The sequence below is a fragment of the Notothenia rossii genome (genome assembly GCF_949606895.1).
Source record: "Notothenia rossii genome assembly, chromosome: 8".
Taxonomy (NCBI): domain Eukaryota; kingdom Metazoa; phylum Chordata; class Actinopteri; order Perciformes; family Nototheniidae; genus Notothenia; species Notothenia rossii.
In genome coordinates, this window is record NC_136906.1 from 63,769,524 (window position 1) to 63,782,900 (window position 13,377).

At 41.8% G+C, this 13,377-nt stretch overlaps 1 protein-coding gene across 2 annotated transcripts; it reads right to left on the minus strand.

Moving 5' to 3' along the window:
- Positions 1-4,840: 4,840 nt before the first annotated feature.
- LOC307015087 (uncharacterized protein) lies at positions 4,841-10,622 on the minus strand. Of its 2 annotated transcripts, none has more exons than XM_079643479.1 (6): positions 10,580-10,622; positions 8,312-8,570; positions 7,277-7,606; positions 6,734-6,798; positions 5,730-6,639; positions 4,841-5,640 (listed from the first exon to the last, which is right to left on the minus strand). In XM_079643479.1, the coding sequence occupies exons 2-6, from the start codon at positions 8,453-8,455 to the stop codon at positions 5,383-5,385; spliced, it is 1,707 nt and encodes a 568-aa protein (XP_079499605.1). In that variant the 5' UTR covers positions 8,456-8,570; positions 10,580-10,622; the 3' UTR covers positions 4,841-5,382. The 2 variants fall into 2 exon arrangements, with proteins under 2 accessions (XP_079499605.1, XP_079499604.1); XM_079643478.1 differs by lacking the exon at positions 10,580-10,622 and adding an exon at positions 9,501-10,512.
- Between the last annotated feature and the right edge of the window lie 2,755 nt (positions 10,623-13,377).

Here is a 13,377-nt window from a genome sequence, read left to right on the forward strand (position 1 = left end):
ATAGCTTGTTGGGCTTGTTATTGATACAGGTTTTCAAGATGAATAGGTCCAGCAACAACCCCATGTGACCCCACGTCTAGCTTTCATTGATCTTAATCAATGGAATCTTTGGTATTATTTCATAACATATTTGTGATATACAAATAGAGGGCAGTCAGTTTTTCTTGATGTCAGGTGTGCATCAACGTTTTTTGCTTCGGCTTCTGAATGAACCACATAAGCTCTTTGAGATGGCAAAGCAGGTGTCCATTTGTTTATGAAACCAGGCATGAGCATGTCAGGCAAGCCCCCAGGAAGTGCGCCGGACTCTGTGCCCAACATTTGTTGTGTCCAAACGGCGGTCCTGCAACTCCCGTATCAGTCCGTGACGTCACTGGGCCCAGAAATACTTTTTCCCATTGACTAACATGGGGAAAGTACGGAGCCCCCTAGGGGACATGGAGAAGAGAAAAAAAATGTTTGAACAAAAGAAAAAATGTTTTGCGAAATATCGCAAAACCCCTTTGCGAGATCTCGCAATACTTTTGCGAGATATCGCAAAACCCCATTGCGAGATATCGCAAAACCCCTTTGCGAGATCTCGCAATACTTTTGCGAGAAATGGCAAAACCCCTTTGCGAGATCTCGCAATACTTTTGCGATATCTCGCAAAACCCCGTTGCAGTTTGTAGACGGTCCCTAGGCACTTCTCTCCCTCCTCAAGCTGCAGATGGTGACCAATTCTTGATGTTTAGCTCGGATGACGACGCGTATCGAACTGTTCTGATAAAAACGACTCTATAGCTCGTTGTCTATCTTGCTATGATTGTAAAGTCATGTTGTTTGTATTTTTACAACGTTTTGTTCATGAATTATTGATCCGCGAAATTCGAATCTGTCAATAACTCAGCTCAGAGGGACGTGCATGTCCCCTCGCTCTGAGTGTTCTCTTGAGGTGTCTTCACTTATGTGAAACCCTTTATATATACAGACTATGTGTGAAACCCGTACCTATTGCCAAGCACTGATGTTATATCTTTATATTTAAGGCAAAGCTCAAAGTAAAATCGATGAACCACTCCATTGTTGTGGTTTCTGTGTTGCCGTAGCAGCCGAACTGACCAGGAAGTACATTGAGCTAAATGAAAAGTTTTGCGATATCTCGCAAAGGGGTTTTGCGATATCTCGCAAAACTTATTATTATTATTTATTTTTTTCTCCATGTCCCCTGGTCTCCGTAGGAAAGAAACGTCTGTAAATCTGCGTATATATTTTTTTTAACTAAATAAACTACCCAGTATGAACTATTATATAGCCCGTATTACCTTAAAGTTGTAAAATGCACTAAAAGCCGAAACTAGATTTATTTTCTCTCTCCATTCATTCTAGTGAGCCGACAGTGGGAGCTCGGGGAGCGGGACTTAAGTGGCAACTCAACTGCGCATGCTCTATGAGCGCACATACGGGTACTTCTGCTCTGACAGCCAGGCATGACGGGTAATCTGTGACGTTTCGCTCTCTCAAAAGTTGGGCCATTTTGCCATCATGCGCCAATGAGCAGCTCTCATAGGAAAGAACGAGACCCCACCTCCAACGCTGTATCCAGTTCTTATTATACATCCATGATGTCAGGTGCAGGTGGATGCCATTGAGGGAACTTCCTTTTTACAGTAGGAGAAAAATGCTAACACTGTAGAACTTAAAGTACACTAACATGCATGCAGTCAGAGACATGTAAACGTCTCCGGACTGTTAACTTTAACAAGAGAAAACATTCTGTATAATGCAAAGAGAGGGATTGAAGAAGCCTGTAAAACAGCTCAGTTTCGGGTCGTCCTCTGGAACAGGGTGGTCCTGTCACTCATCTGTCCACATTTTTGTGAGGCACACTCACATTCAAGTGGCAGTTAACAATCTATTTTGAGTCCGTTGCAGTGGCAACCGACGCATGCTGAGGATTTCAGTGTAGACCCCCCCGAACCCAGCTCCAATGAATGAGAGGCTTGTAGGGACAGGGGCAGAGGGCAAAGGACAGGGGACAGGTGGATGTGGGTGAGAGGAGGCACGAAGGAGCACAAGATTCACACATGCCTCAGACAACCATGAAGACATTATGTCAGCCACCAGGGGCTTATTCACACAGATGTAACGCTCATAAACATGAATGTTTAGGTCATACATATATCGAGCTTATCGAGATGTATAAAACTTTGAAGTCTGCCTAGCAACTATACTGTAGACATCCTGTCTACCCTGTCTACGGGTGAACTTTGAATTACCAGGGTTAACATAAAACATCATGTCCTTTCCATGCCATGTTATTACAAAAATGATCTATTGTTACAATCATTCATTTTCTATTGTTGACTATCTATCTCTTGGTAATGTTTTTTCTTTGTTATCTTGGGTAAACCAGCAAAACGGAGCCCGAGTTATCTTCAAGAGAGAAAAACATTTTTTTATTTGATCGCACAAGATATTTAAGTTGTCAATTTCAACAACCTATTCTAAAATGTTGGTTTATTTGTGCACACAGGAGGAGTCTAGACAGCTAGCAGCACACACAAGTCTTTCTTCCCAAATTATAAAGTGCAGTGCTTCTGTTTCAAGTTAATACATCCACAGGTAACCATTACGTTTTTCAGATTCTGAATTCCAATTGATAAAAAAGTTGATAGCATCCTCCAAGTCAGCATATTGCTGACAATACAATCTAACAGCCGTCAGTGTCCTCATTAATTGTCTTTTACCAACATTGTGCAAAGCAAGTGTTGCCAACATGTCTTGCTAACTCATTCCCAAGCTAAAGTAAGTCTTAATTAAAGAGTATTAGTATATCTACAACCAAGGCCTTGGCAGAATGCAGCTGGAATAAATGACTTGCATATGAACATACATTCCTACAAATTAATCCAAATCCATAATTACATTTTTAGCCGCCTGGTGTTCTCATGGACTGTTGAACTCCTTGATCGTCTCTACCATAGCATTATTCTAACAGCACGATGGATTCTGCTCAGCTCACTATGAATAGTTGTTGCTGTTTAGACTTTTTTTAATCGATTTGGATATGCCAATAAACTATTTGTTCTGGCAGTCTAAACAAGACCTTAAGTGTTACCATAGGATAACCTCAGTCCTGAAGACCGTAAACCGAAGGGTTACTAGCTATTGTTTTAACAGGTTAGATTTATATGCGGAACATCGCTTTGCCTTTAGTGCCTTGTAGACACACGCACACATGATGACACCCACAAACTTAGTCTAATAAACCTTTCAAGATGGCAGAACAACATCCTTTACTATGATCAAAGCCATGAGAACAAGTGAAACTCAAACCCAGATGTCAGAGAAGGCCTTATCTATGTACAGATGATGTTTTACCTTCATAAATGTGTTTGATTGTATCTGTGCAGGATTACAAAAGCCAATTATAAAAGCTGTGTAACTGTAGAGGTAGTCCTAGAAGTCTTTTGTGCTGTGATCCAAACTATTTTTTTCCGGCGTCAGAGTGGGTGTGACAACATGGTCCTCTGACGTCAGGGGAGCCATGGCTACAGTTCAGCTGTCTGCTCTCATGTTCTCTTTCTTTCTCCCTCTGTCTATGCTCTCATGAATATAGCCTGTCCAGTGGAGGACATGTGCCAAGCTCTGCATGCAGTATGCAAAGAGTGTCCTCAGTCAGGGAAGCAGGGTAAAAAAAAAAGGGAGCGGAGGGTGAAAACATGCACACCACCGAATATGTATTTGGTGTGGAGCATGCAGACAGCAACCTGCCAACAGTCACCATGGGGCCTGATGAGGACAGAGGAGGGATAAGGGGAAGATACTGCATTTAAAACCAGTGAGAATAGGACACAAAAATTATCATTATTTACAAATAGATAGAGGCGATATTAGAGGACAGAGCAAACTACTATATTGCCAATCTGTCAAAAATGATTTGGTATAACATGCAGAAAAGGGTACGGGTAAGATGAAAGAGAGATCAGGGGGCAGAGAGAGGAACCAACGTCCCCCTCCCGCTCTTTATTTATACCCCCAAAGACAGCAGGGTAAGATTTCTGGCACCAAAACACACGTCACGCTTGCTATTTCCGTATCAGGTGCCACATAGCACCGAGAGGTAGGGTGACAGGGATGAGGCGGGCCAATGTACTTCCGTACACCCTCACAGCCTTTATGTGGCATTTTACACTTTGGCCACCTCTTTCAGAGCAGAGTGTGTTTGTATTAATGTGTGGCTGAGCATATTATGTGCTTTTATGTACAAACGTTTTTTTTAACGTTGAGAGAAAACGGCAAGATATATTTTGCGTGTTTACGGGAGAAGCTGAGAGGGTGTGTTTTGTCACCTTCCTCAGTGAAGGAGGTGTCAGGGAAGCCATAGGTTGTTAAGAGGCGAGAAACACTGAGCATGATAAGTGATCCCTATTGCTACAAAATGTCTGTGTGTGTGTGCTGCTCACTGGGCATCGTGCTAACGACCGATTACGTAATTGCTTTTGAACCAAAACTGCACGATTAATGCTTAAAAATATATAATTAAATCTAAGTAATCCAAGTGCTGTGTAATTTATGGGCCTCAAAAACCTTCCTTTTATTAGACAATCTGTAAATTGTCCGATACCTGATCATGCAGTTCCTCAGGTATGTTTGACCCAGTTGATGTGTTGAAGTTGGTGGATAGCTAGCTCATTTGCAACTGCAACTGACACTGCTTGAGCTGCCATTGCACTGGCATGCAGAGGGCTGCCTGTATCAGATAACCATAGGCTTGACATACAGTAAATTATGAAATATGAGCAATCGTTAATGGAACAATGCAGTGCCGCCATAGACAAAGACAAGAGTCTTTACGTCAAAGCACTGTCATATTTATTACCAAGGAAAAAAATACATTAAAGGCATATCATAGCAATTTGTCACAGCTGTTATTCGAACATCTTAAATATATTACTTTAACAATATGATACAGTAAAACACACTGATGTTGATAGTAAGCAGATTGCTGCTGGGAACACAGTTGCAACTTCATCTACTCCTATTGGAGTCCAGGTTGAATTTGATTCAACATGGCCGCCATGAGGATTAAACACATGAGCATGCACCCTTAAACTAGGGCTGCATGCAAAATCTCATTATACAGAAAACACCTGAAATTTAATACAAAAAGAGGATAAGGGGAGGGCTGCAACTAAGCAATCTGTTAATGTGTATCAGCACAGAAGAAGCAAAAAGCCACAGCAACCCTGGAGAATGTTTTTTTTTTCTTGAACATGGCATCAAGATGAAATTAAGCGTATCTTTAACCCTCAAAGCACTTTGTTTCACAGAAAAAGTCCTTACTATTTACACAGAGAGAGGAGGAAGGGATCAAGCTTAATCTGAAATGGACAGGTATCACATAATGACCGTCTCAGTCTGAAGAGAATAGGAAACATGGGGCCGACGCTTCAGCGCGGGACTTGGGGTTCTGGTCATGGGGCTAGATGTGCGAGCCAGGGGGCTTGGGGGACGGTACATTGGGCCTGATGGAGTGGTGATGATGGCGGTAGGGGTGCGGCCGGCCCACCTGGAAGGAGGTCGTTGGTTGGCTGGCCGTGCAGGACGAGAGAAGCTTTTACTAAGATTGTCAGGGGACGACTGGTCTGGGTTTACCTGAACAAAGACGAAATGGCAAACATGTTAGCTTGTACATCATCACTGGTAGCTTTTTAACAATTTTACTATAGCTAAAAAAAACGTACCTGCTGTGGATCCTGTCTGTAAGCTGTTTCTCTCGCTTTGGGACTGGAGCTGTACTCGTGTTGGATATCCAACATGTCCAGCAGTTCAATAAGTCCTTCATCCCTCACTTTGCCACAACCTGCCAACTCGTGTCCCGCTAACCCACCCTTCTGGATCTTCTGAACTCCAGAGGAAGCACTTGAGGCCCTGTAGTCAATTTTGGGCTCTGCATGTTGGGGTGCAGGCTTCCTTCCTCTCTCCCCTTGAGCCAGTCCTCCGTCTCTGTCTCCCCCACTGTTAGCCCTGGGTCTAAGCTTTGGGCTTCCCGTCACCGGTGATCTCCTCGGGGACATCTGAGGACCCCGCTGGGACCCTTTGTAGGCTCCTCTGTGATCCTTGTGGTTCTGTCTACCAGAGTCTGATATGAGCCCCCATTCTTGGCCGGGCTCTATCTCTGCTGTCAGCACGTCGGAATCTGCTCGGCATTTCTGGGTAGGCACGCGCATAGGCGCCCTGCTGGCGACTGCAGTGGCTCCCTGAGCTCTGCGCTGACAGCTGGGGGTTGGGCACTTTGGCTCCGGAGCCGGCCCCTGATTGGTCACCACCCCTGATTCAGTCAGTGTTTTGCCCTCGTTTTCCTGAAGCATGGCTCCAAACTTCCTGAGGACAGAAGGGCTGCCGCACTTCCTGTCTCCCATGACGCCAGGACTGTAGGACTTCCTGTCCAGGGCCGGAGATTCAGCTTTTGTGGTTGGGAGCTGTGAGCGTGGTTGACTAGCAGGGGCATCTCTTTGTCCAAGAGGAGGTTTCGAGCCTGTGTTTTCTTTGTTGGGGGAACTCTCTCGACGAGAGGAGCTCTTCAGGTGAGACACATGGTTCCTTCTGTTTTCAGTTTCCTCAAAACTGCCCACAAACTGCTCTTGACCAAGCCTGTACCAAACCAAAGAAGACAAAAATTGAATTAACAGGTATTTCCCAAACCCATCACGTAATTCTACAAAAGGTTCTTGAATGTGGCACTTACCTTTCATTTCCAGAACTTTTTCTGATCTCTGTCACCGGGCTCACCTTGATTGTGTCGCTGAAGCGCTGAAAAAAATTGTAAAATATTTTTAAATCACCGTATCCATCATCATATTAACCTCTACCTACTATATGTATAGCTTTTAACAAGAGTGATACTTCAAGATCCCCCAATGGCAATGTTCTGTTTACTGTAACTTACTAAAACAGAACCTCGGCTGACCCTTGATCCTCACACGATAAAGAACTCCTAATTGTCATCTACTATACTTGAACATTATAATGTGTAACAGGAAACAGTTTAATGTCTTGGCTTCCTTCTTGTCTAATTTGTCAGGAGTTGGTGAAAGTATGTGAAACTAACGCCAATGTGGTAACCTGTCTGTAAGCAGACTGGAAGGAACCAACTAACTGTAATCCATATGTTCCCAACTGAACCCCAGCTTTGACTCTTATCACGTGTTTGGTTTCATCATACTGTATGTGCAGACGCCAACACAATGATGCATTCGGGCAGGGAAATGCTTAAAATGCCTCCACTTACCACATGGCGAGCTCCGTTATTCTTCTGGCTTATTTGCTTCCCTTGCTCCAAATAATCCTGCAACAAGTCTCCGATCTCTGAGTTGGCGTTGCAATAACCATAGCCATTCTGATGACTACTGGGGTAGCTGTACCCACTGGGGCTATAGTTACGGCTGTTACTATAGTGATGTGGCACAGTTATATCTCCGGGGTGATTGTTGTTGTGATGTCCGGGCGCAAAGAGACCATTGCCATGGTGCCCCAGGCCGCACTTCAACTCGCTGCCATTTTTCTGGTTGTCAGTAGGGATATCGTTTGCTCCTCTTCGAGCCTGGACTCCATTGTACAACTGCAAAGATTGAAACAGAAGGACACATAAACAACTTCCTACTTCCCCATGTTGTACCCAACTACATTCAAAACATGGCTGAATGACAGGAACTGTGTTTACACAACAAGCAAGTTTTATAATTATCAGAAAACCTAATCTATATTTATAACCGGCACATGTTATTCCACTTTGCACAACCATCTGTTTCCCATCACGACTTTTAATACTTGTTTAGTATCGTGTGTGTTTGTGTGTGCGTGCGCATGCAACACACACATATTACTTCAATCAACACACACTCTAGGGAAGCATACATAACCTGGACACAGAACCATAAGCATGTTTGCACACGGTGAAAACTGTTGCACTGTTAAGCGAAAGAAGACTATGCCTTTTATGCATTTCTTTATCTTTCATGAAAATATTTGCATAACTAAATTCTGCAGTTAACGCCAGAAAACAGAAATACTGTGAAGCTGGTGAATTTTACCTCTCTATATTTACATTCCTAGGTATAGTATTATGCAGAATCACTGACCCCAACTGTCCTGTAATTCACATTAGATTCACACTGCATAGACCCGCTGTATGTGTCATGTTTAGATACAATGTGTTTTTTTAGGGCGAAGAGCAGCATGGAATAATCAATTTTCTTAAATGCAACTTGTCCAAGTTGAAGAATGAGACTTAATTGAGACATAATTTTCTTTAACAAAATCTTACCTCTTCGATTTGTTGCTGGATGTCTTGAAGCTGGTCCTCCCACTCTTGCATCTCTGAATCGAAGTTGTCCATCACTTCCGGCCTCTCCTGCCCCCAGCCCCTGCCACTGTGCTCCAGCCCACGCTCCAGATCAATGGCTGCCATGACGCAGGCCGGTCAATACCTAGAGGCCCCTTTAAATGCCAATTTCCCCTTTCTCCTGTTTCACTTTACTGTCAGATGTTACCCTAGGTTTTCAAGGATCAATGGCCAGGAAACACTGTAGAGAAAAACACATGGTGGGGGGAAAAGACTGTTAGTATATTTTATGAAATACACATTTTTGGTGCAAATTATTTTTGCTTTAGACAAGTGAACATTTCGACAACCATTCACAATGCTGTTTTTTCTATGTCTTCAACACAAGGCAGCATAAAACATACTGCACCAGTGCAAATTACACCTGATTGAGGTTCCAATTAATCAAGTGAAACATAATTGCCCCATTTCTTTTAATTGCCTGTAGTTAAAGGGCTTGTATTTTTGGTCAATTTCTGGCCTAACAAAGGTCAGACATCACCAACCTCTTCTTTCGCATTCTTAAAAAAATGCATAGTCATGTAAGTATGTCATGACAGCTTTTGTTCACTTTGACCTCCAGCCTGACTGTGTATGTCTCCCAACCGGGAGAGAAAGATGCAACTTAATCTCTAAAGTTGCCCCTCAGATGCACTTTTAAACACTGTCAATGTGGTCTGGGCAAAATATATTGATGCCATCATGATCCCAAAGCGAGGACTAACTATTATTGTGCATCCCCTGGCTTTGTTGATGTTGTTGCCATCATTAAAGTATCCTAATGAAGGTGCCCGAATGTACCAGCCACTTCCCTCCCACTTTTTATGCAACAGTAGAGATACTCATAATCGTGTAACTATGCATATTAAACCTACGGCGTGGCCTGTGCGCATGGGAGGGGGACAGATACAAGTAGGCTACTCGTGCGATGAGAAAATTCAACATGGTATATGGAATAGATATTGAAAAAAATAAAAATGTAACAGTAGACTCAACATCAGGCTTTGCCATGCATGCAGTCTCAATTTGTATACTTTCAGTTTATGTACCATTAATTCGAAATGATTCCCATAAATCCGATGAATTTGCATTAAAGCTACAATTCCGCCTCATTATAAACAGCTGTTCTTACCTTGCTCAACATAAGCGTGTTCAATGCTCCAGTATAAATCCTCAGTCTGCTCTACCTCCCGCGCGCTTTTCGCTCCGGACTCTCCAACACATGCACTCCCCTCTGCGCCTAAACGTGAAGTCTCCTCTCTCCGGTGCTTCCCCCTCGCTTGTTTCCACCTCTGTATTACGTATAACCCCTTGGACTGGATTTAAAGGGCCCTGATTCTAGTCACGCCTCGGCGTTAAGTCCTGATCGCTGAGCTAAAGGGTAAACAATTTCTGTTCCAGCTGGGGTCCCCAGCCTTTATACCGCGCCTTACTGTTTACGTGGGCGCGCCATTGGAGCCGGTATCAAATATCATAATGTCAAATGTATTCCCCCATTTGAAGTCTCGATGGGACAACTGTCGTCACCAGCATCCTGGCTATAATTACTGGGGCTCACGGAGAGAGGGAAAGTGTTTACATAGCTATTTCAGCTGCTGCGATCTCTCGGCCAATGGGCTTCTCTGTTGCTACTCTCCTTTAGGATGCTAGGGCAGATTTTGCCTTGTGACCATGCACCACTGCAAATCATTTTCAAAGAGATGCCAATTGAGTGTGTGTGACAAGGTTAGTAATAATGTGTCACACTGTCAATAATATATTTATTGAAGTTAGTCACGAAGAGCTAATGGCAAGGTGCGTTCCTGGCAGGTTAGGCAACATTTCATTCCTTTTTAAGAACTAAACTTCAGGAGGCCACGGCATTTTAATGTTATGAAATATTTTTCTTACGCATCTATTTTTCAAAAGCGCAAAATGTGTAAACATGTCCTGGAGTAACCTGTAGCTGAGACCTTGTTTTTGACTCAAACAGTTGCTGCTGACACACCATCAATTACTAATGCTTGCCTCTAATTGGGGGACCCACTGGGATCTTTGACTTGTCCCCCTTGGACAAGATCTAACATTTGGCACTTCACGTTATCATCAGAATTCCTTCCAGTTTAAAGCCACGGGATCATTGCCATTATTCCTCCACCTGTTGTGTTCCCTATGACACATCCCCCAGGAGTTAAGGAGAGGGGGTAAAAACAAACTTTATCCTTACTTTACCTTGAGGCAACAACAGGGGGTGGTGCATCAAGTGTCATTCTGAAAAACAAGGAAGAGGTGACTGCTGTCATAACGTGGAACAAGATCAAATATATTTAGAAACAAGGTTAAACCAGACATATAGTGGCATGGAAAGTTGATTAATTCTTCCTCCCTTAGAGACTTGCGACCTTTAAACCTTGATGTAAGCAAATATATATGTAAGGCAAAGGTTTGTCACAACATTCTGGGTGGGGTTAATATCAAGGGGGGGACGGTGGGGGTCCTCATCCAGTTTTTATTTTCCTGCTTTTTTGTGAATTCTTATGCTCCAATTTATGGTTGAGATGTCATTATTGCTCTCAACTTGCCAACCCTATTTTAACTGTCTGGTTACCATGGTAATCAGGATTAGGACCTACAATTAATATGTACGATTCCTAATGTTCCTATCCCAACTTAAGATAGAAAAGGATATTACATAAGCATCCAAACAAAATTTTAAACAACACTCTGAACTTTAGGAAAACTTTTAAACTGTCCTAACCTCTCCACCAGGTAGTGTTAGATAATGATGTAATCTATAAGGCTGCTCTTTTATGGATTTTACAAGACAAACTAAATGTCAACAGCCACAAGTGCGCCTTCTTTGTTTTATCTCGAGTTTCACCAACACCTCTAACTCGTCTCTCTTGAAGTTAAGTGCTCATTGTTCTAAAGTTGTAATTTTTGTAATGTTCAATGATTTATATTTCTGAGAAAGATTTCTGAAAAGATTTTTGCCGCCCCTGCCTTTCGCTAACCGGGCTTGCGAGACAATAGTATAACAATGTTGGTATCACGTGGTACCTTTATGTCGTCAGTGATCAAGAGTCATAGTATTTGCTAGTTGGTGAAGAAAAACAGGGTTTTAAATTTGTTTGGCCGTACATAAAAACTATCAATGAAAAATGCAGGTTGTGCATCAAACTGGCATCACTTTCTTGTGACTCGATAAAAGGGGGGAGGGGTAGTGTGCCATCTAGTGGCTGAATGTTTTTATTGTTGTCAATCGCATCTTTAGTTAAGAAGTTTTTGTAACACAACCCCATCAGTATTTTCCTTATTCCCCCAACTGAGTTCCTTCTTTTTTTGTTTGTTTATTTTGAGAAGTAACCTCTTTAAATGTGCATGTGTCACCTGTTCACTTTAGATAATAGTCTGACTCATTGAAACTTAATAGTGGCTTTAAGGCTGCAAATGGCTGCGTCTCTCAGGCAGCACTTCCACTACCTGTGTTATCTATCTGTGACTGTCCCTGCATGCTTTTCGTAGGTGCTTGTGATTAGCTTAAAGAAATACAAACAAGCCATGATGTATTTTCTCTGTAGTAAAATGGTATTATGGAGCCAGACAAAGCGCGAGATAGGTCTGGCTATGCGAGACTGTCAATGATGATATTTATTTAAATTAATTTATAAACCACCTAGAATTGTATAGCTCTTATGTGTTACAGCAGACTTATTGCTTGTTAAAAACATTCTGCAGATTCAAAATATATCGCACATATCTGAGTTCTCTAAGACTTTGTGAATAAGTATATAATAATAATAATAAGTTGTAATATTTTGAGAAAAAGTTGTAATTTTTATGGGGATAAAGTGTGTTACTGCTCTGTTGATGTTGAAAAAGAAACCAGAGACATCAGCAGTTGGCTAGCTAGCTTAGCATAAAGACTGCTGCAACAGCTAGCCTGGCCCTCTCCAAAATAAAATAATGCACATAGCAGCACCTTAAAGCTTAATCATTAACATGATTTTTAATACGTGGAAATGTAAAATTGTAATCCAGACTAGTCTAGCTGATTTCCCCTGTTTCAAGTGTTTTTGCAAGGCTAAGCTAATCAGCTGCTGGCTCTCCCCTCATGTTTAGTATGCAGACATAAGAGTAGAATCAGTCATCATTTAAATTAATCCATCACTTAATATTCATAGGGTGAATAACTCAATTTTTAAAGGCTACTTTAAATGTCAGGTCCAACAGACATGCATCTTAATACTGACATGACAATTTCTAAACACATAGGATTGCTATCATGCAAACGTACAAAATACAAATATTAGATTCCATTTGATCAGTTTTTAAGCTTATTATCTAAATATATGTTGTTGTTTACTCTGCTGCACTACAAACATCAGATCAAGACACAATGATGTTGAAATTGTACTTTTTTATAAAACTGAAATAGGATCAGCAATATGGTTAGTCTTTCAGTGCAACCCAGTCTCACGGCATTTCGTGTTATAGTCACAACATTTAATCTATTGATTCAACGATTTTCCCCTTTTTTTCTTGTCACACAGAACGATTTTAAAAGCAATGTATTTCTATTGGTAGTATGTTTCGTGCCTGCACCACGTCTTTCTGTCCGGTCGGGACTTGGAAGACCGGAAGCTGTGTGGTTCATAAAAAACATTTTCTTACTCACTATCAAGCCACGATTATTGTTTTTATTTTAAATAGTATAATGTCTGACTTTTTTTGTTGTCCGCGAGGAAAAGAAATGGAGCTCAGAGCCTCAGAATACTGAAATCTGTATTTTTTAAATCTTTTTTTCCTTCTAATTTGTTATTCTTTTTTAAATAACACACTGTTATTTACTCAACAATAACACACAATTATCCTTGTTTTTATTTATTTGTTTAGTTCTATAATCTCTGGCTTTTTTGGTGTCTGTCAGGAACTGAACTTCAAAATAAAATAACCGTAAACAGACGTAGGCCGAAATGGAACATTTCGAGCATCATTGCAATACACACCCACTGAACTGATTACCCAGA